The following is a 5,310-nucleotide window of genomic DNA, read 5'->3' on the forward strand; positions in this document are numbered from 1 at the left end:
GGACTAGTAACACTCTATGTTACTCCCCACTATGACTAGCCTTATTGATTGATATGTCAAGAAACAAGAAACAAGGTGAGAGTTAATGCAACGCGCCTAAGTGTTTTGGGATTATTTGGTTTTCGTAAGGTGACTTATACACCTAGACAGAGGAAGTAACATAGATGTCATATAAGCAAAAATGGTGAGATGACAAGTAGTTAATGAGGAGAGAGACAAATAGAGTAACTAGGGCCATTAGATATCTCGGTGCTACATTTAGAATTTAAATCTGCGCCTGCTATATATTATGTACTCCAAGGATTGAAATGAATTAACAACCATCTAATCTAATAGGCCGGACGCACGGACAATGCGCGGGGTCACTCACTGTATCTTGACCCATACGGCGACGCTGGGCACGTCCTTGGCGAGGACGTAGACGAGGTAGTAGGCGGGCGGCGCGAGCTCGGGCTTGCCGGGCGCGTCGACGGTGATGGCGTAGCCTTGGGGGTCGGGGATGTAGGAGGTGACGGAGAGGATGAGGAGGCGCTGGTTCATGGAGTAGCCGTGCGTGGTGAAGGGCGGCGCGTACATGGTGACCATGACGTCGGCCTCCACGACGGGGTCGAGCGGCGTGCGGAACCTGAAGGTGTACTTGGCCCCGTAGCGCATCCCCTCCCTGGGCAGCGAGTGGGGGTCGATGATGGGGCGGTTGGCGACATGTCTCCTCCCGTCGAGGTAGGGCGGCGTGAAGCGCTCGACGCGCACCTCGGTGGGGAAGTCGACGCCGCTGAAGTTGTAGCCCGAGTTGGTGTTGCCGCCGGCCACGAGCACGGTGGCGTCGGGGAGCACGGCGGCGGTGGAGTGGTAGACGCGCGAGATGGTGGATGGCGTGAGCGGCCGGAAGCGGGACCCCTGCGGCGCCGACGGCGAGTAGAGCAGCGGGGAGCGCACGGGCTGGCGCGCGAAGCCCCACCCCCCGCACCCCTTGGCGGCGCCGTTGAGCAGGAGCAGCTCGCCGTTGGGGAGGATGAGCATGTCGCCCATGACGCGTTGCACGGGCATTTCCTCCGTGGCCCACTGCGCGTCCTGTTTGACGAGGTTGATGCGGCCGCAGTCCTTGAGCGCGGGTCCGTACTGGCCGATCTCGCCGACCTTGAAGGCCGTCTTGTTGGCGCCGCCGCAGATGATGACCTCCGGCTCGAGTTCGGGGCCGCCGTGGAGCTGCCTCCCGCGGAGGTCGAGCGGGAGCATGGCCGACATGGCGGAAGCCGGGTAGTTGCGGGCTCCGCCGGGGAGCGGCGGGATGTCGCGGATGACGATCTCGGAGCGGTGGTCGAAGATGATGCCGCGGTCGTTGGCGAAGATGAAGAGGTTGCCGTCGGGAAGGAGGTTGACGAAAGGGTAGAGGTTGTTCTCCACGTCGTCGGTGGTGTCCCGGAGCAACGCGAGCGGCACGGACTGGTGGTTGAACATCCCGGGCTTGGGCAGGTGCTCGAAGGAGAATGCGCGGCGGCCGCCGAAGATGGCGAAGCGGCCATCGGGGAGCACCTGCTGGGTGGCGTACCACCGCCCTTCGAACAGGCTATATGGGTGCTCCTTCCAGTCACAGGTGTGGCAGGGCGAGAGGTAGCGGACAGTCCTGTCGCCCTCGAAGTAGCCCCCGGACTGCACGAGGTTGCCCTCGGCGTCGAACCCCCCGGCGGAGCACCAGGTGTCGGTGAGGATCTTGAGGGGCCGGACGGCGCCGGTGGTGTAGTCGAACTCGACGGCGTGCGCCCAGCAGTCGGTCTTGTGGCGGCGCGGGTCTACGCGGCAGTTGTCGAACCTGAGGCGCATGAGGGAGCGGCCCGTGGTGGCGGTGTCGAACATGATGGCGCGGCCGTGGCGCATGATGGCGAGGTGCATGGCGGAGACGCCGGAGTTGTCGCTGACAATGGTCCACGCGCCGTCGGGCTTGTCGTCGCGCACGGTAACTTTGATAGTCATGGTATCATGGGACGCCTTGCTGGGCTCGCCCAAGGGCGGCACGCGCGTGAGCCCCATGGTGTTGGGCTGCGCCGCGCCCGTCTCCTCCCGCTCCGTGCGGGGCGGGGGCGGGCTCTTGGTTGCCCGGCCGCCGAACGGGTCCAGGTAATCGCTCTCCGGGCGCCCGCCGAAGATGTTGAACGGGTCGAAGAGGGCCTCGACGCCGAGGAAGGAGGCGAGGAGCGCCATGGCGAGCACGCCGGTGCGGAGGAGGGAGGAGGACCGGGCCATGGCGCCTCCTTCCCCGATGAGCTCGGCCGACCTCCTCGTCCTTGATTGGGACGGGACGGTAGCTCCGGCCGTCGAGCGTTGCCACGGACGGTAGCTCCGGCCGGCGAGCGCGTGCAGCTGGCTGAGCTAAAATTGGGTCGCGGCGCGTGGCCGTGCTCCATTAATAGCGCGGGAGGGTGCAACGACCAACGACGACGCGCACGTTCAAATATAGCCGCCTGCCTTTGTGCATGTTTAATTTGTTCTGCGGTTTCGAGACGCGGCTGGGCCTCAAGTGGACCAAGTTGGTCGAGGGCCCTGAAAGTACCGGGCCTTCATGGGCCTCCAGTGAGCAATTCTAGTTTTATCACACTGTCATCAACTAATTAAGTTTGTCTTAAAAAAATTAACCAAGAAAGTAGCTAAAAATAAACAAGAAAGTGACATGACTGCAGTATGTGACATTTCGATTAAAACACCAACGAAAGTATAATGTAAACTTGCGACAAGAATAAAACAAAGGTGAAAAAGTGCACTTTGCTTCCTTTTTTCCCATGGCAAACTAAGAGCATCTCCAGCCGTTCAGCACCCCAGGGCGCCGAAAAAGGACGCCTGCGGGCGAACCGGCGCTAGATTGGCCCCTGGGGGCGACCTACCTCCCAGCCACGCCCCCAGGCGCCCCTAGCCGCGGCAAATTCAAACGTAGTCATTCCCGCTCACAAAATAGACGCCACAAATCCGGCGATCAAGCGGCCACAAGTTCGGCGATCGAATGAAAAGTTCGGCGTACAAAAAGCAGAAAGGACGCGCGTGCGCATTAGACGGCGAGGTCGGCCTCCGGCGTTGGCGGAGTCAGCGTGCGCGGGCTTGGCGGGGTCTCCGTGCTTGGCGGCGTCGGCGTGGCTTCTGTGCTGCGGGGAGTCTCGGCGGCATCATCGCTCGGGCTTGGCGGCGGCGTCGACGTGGGCGTCGGCGTGGGCATCGTCGTCGAGGGAAGCTGGTTCAGGATGAGGCCACGCTCCACCAAGTACCACGCCTTGACCGCCTCGTCGTTGCTCTGGAGCATGTCCGCCCCGCCCAGCAGGAAAGCCAGGTCGGTGTTTCTCTTCTTCGCGACGAAGTTGGTCTGGAGTAGGTCGAGCTTGACGGCGCTGGTCGACATCAACGCCGACCACCGCGCCTCGGTCTTCTCTTCACGAAGGACGACCCGAGCCTGCGCGTCGGCGAGGCAGTGCTCGATGGACTCCTGCACTCGAGCGGTGGCCGCGTCGGCGTGTTTCCCCTTCTTCGCACCTTTGTTGCCGTCCGGCCACCCTTCTGACGCGCCCGGAGTCGGCGCGTCCGGTTTGTAGGTCTCCTTGGCCTTGTCGAGGGTGCGCCGGACTTCCACCCACTTCTCGCACATGTCAATGCGCTTGTAGACGTGGAGGTACTTGAATTCGGCGTCGTTGTTGCCCTATCGATACAAGGCGAACATGCGCAACAACTGCGCGGAGGAACAAACAGTTGGCGGGCGCACACGGCGAAGAGAGGCGGGAGACCGGCGTGGCATACCTGATCCTCAACGCCGGTGCCGCTCTCCGGGCGAGCCGCAACCTCCTCGACGATCCCATGTCATTTGTTGCACGCCCCCTGGATACGCCCCCAATGGTTCGCCATCGCCTTCGCCCGCGCTGCATGTAGACGTCTTTAAAGTAGGGGTCGACGAGCACGCGCCGCGTTGTCACGGGCCTTCTTGGCGATTGCCCTGTTCGGCCGATCGGTGGTGACAGCCTCCCGTCGCTGAACTTCCGCCCTCCACTCGACGTTTGTCATGCCCGGTGGCTTGGACGGCGGCGCCCTCGGCTTCCTCTTCTTCGGCTGGGCGACGGAGGCGGTCGCGGTTGCCGCGGCGCGGGGGACGACGTACTTCTTCGGTGGCATGGCGGCCGGCTGGGAGGCGAGCGAGAGGGAGCTTGGCGGGAGTAATGAAGAGAATGGGAAGGAAGTGGGGGAAAAGCGGGAAGAAACGGCGGGAAGAGGCGCTCGACTCGCCGACAGGGCGGACCCACGCGCCCTTTTCGCTTGTGCCGGCGCCCCCAGGCATCTCCCAGGGCACCGAGTTCGGGCTGGGTCCGCCGGCACCAGTTTCGGCCCGAGTCGGCGAAAAAGGGCTTCTGGGGACGCGACTGGGCCGTTTTTTCAGCGCCGGCGCGGCAAAAACGCCTGGGGAGGACCTATTGGGGACGCGGCTGGAGATGCTCTAAATTTGTACTTTCTAAATCATGGCCGAACCCAAAACTTAAATAGAACCCCCTATATTAGTATATACTCCCTCCGTCCCATAATATAAGAACTTTTTTGACAGTAATGTAGTGTAAAAAATGCTCTTATATTATGGTGCGGAGGGAGTAGATTATTTGTGCAAGCCATGTGGTCAGCAATTTGCCAGTGTACATATGTTCATGTGAGCCTAACTGCCTTTATTCACTCGCTTATTACCAGTCTCATGCGTTGCGAAAGGAATTATTTCAAGAAACAACGATTACAATGTGCGTGTGAGCACACACACACATACCAACTCACGCCTCAAGGACACATGCATTCACACAACGCCGGCTAAAAACTAGATGAGAGTTCGACTACGTTAGAGCATCTTCAGCCGCGCCCCCAACAAGGCCCCCAGGCGATATTTTGGCCGCCGGCGCCTAAAAATCGGCCCAATCGCGTCCTTAATGGCCATTTTTTCGCCGTCTCGGGCCGAAATTGGCGCAGGCGGACTCAGGCCGAACCTGGCGCGCTGGGGGGCGCTTGGGGGCGCCTGCCGAATCGTTTTTGGCACGAAAATCGGCGGGCCCTCCTTGGCAGCGACTCGGCTCTTCTCGTCGCTTCGTCTCCTCATCGCCTCGGTTCCCGCGGGGGAATCAATGCCAAAGCTGCCGCGCGTGCTACCTCTTGAGCACTGCGTTGGTTTTTTCCTTGAAGAGGAAAGGGTGATGCAGCAAAGTAGCGTAAGTATTTCCCTCAGTTTTTGAGAACCAAGGTATCAATCCAGTAGGAGGCCACGCTCAAGTCCCTTGTACCTACACAAACAAATAAGAACCTTGCAAC

The 5,310-nt window shown here is 60.7% G+C and overlaps 1 protein-coding gene across 1 annotated transcript; it reads right to left on the reverse strand.

Annotated features, from left to right (window-relative positions):
- Positions 1–206: 206 nt before the first annotated feature.
- LOC109743283 (aldehyde oxidase GLOX-like) lies at positions 207–2,241 on the reverse strand. Its single transcript, XM_020302365.3, has one exon. The coding sequence runs from the start codon at positions 2,239–2,241 to the stop codon at positions 367–369; it is 1,875 nt and encodes a 624-aa protein (XP_020157954.1). The 3' UTR covers positions 207–366.
- Between the last annotated feature and the right edge of the window lie 3,069 nt (positions 2,242–5,310).

The sequence above is a fragment of the Aegilops tauschii genome, chromosome 1, assembly GCF_002575655.3.
Source record: "Aegilops tauschii subsp. strangulata cultivar AL8/78 chromosome 1, Aet v6.0, whole genome shotgun sequence".
NCBI lineage: Eukaryota > Viridiplantae > Streptophyta > Magnoliopsida > Poales > Poaceae > Aegilops > Aegilops tauschii.

What these genes read in the sequence shown, in the direction of transcription:
- LOC109743283 (XM_020302365.3), bottom strand. Translation starts at nt 2,241, where the DNA reads ATGGCCCGGTCCTCCTCCCTCCTCCGCACCGGCGTGCTCGCCATGGCG.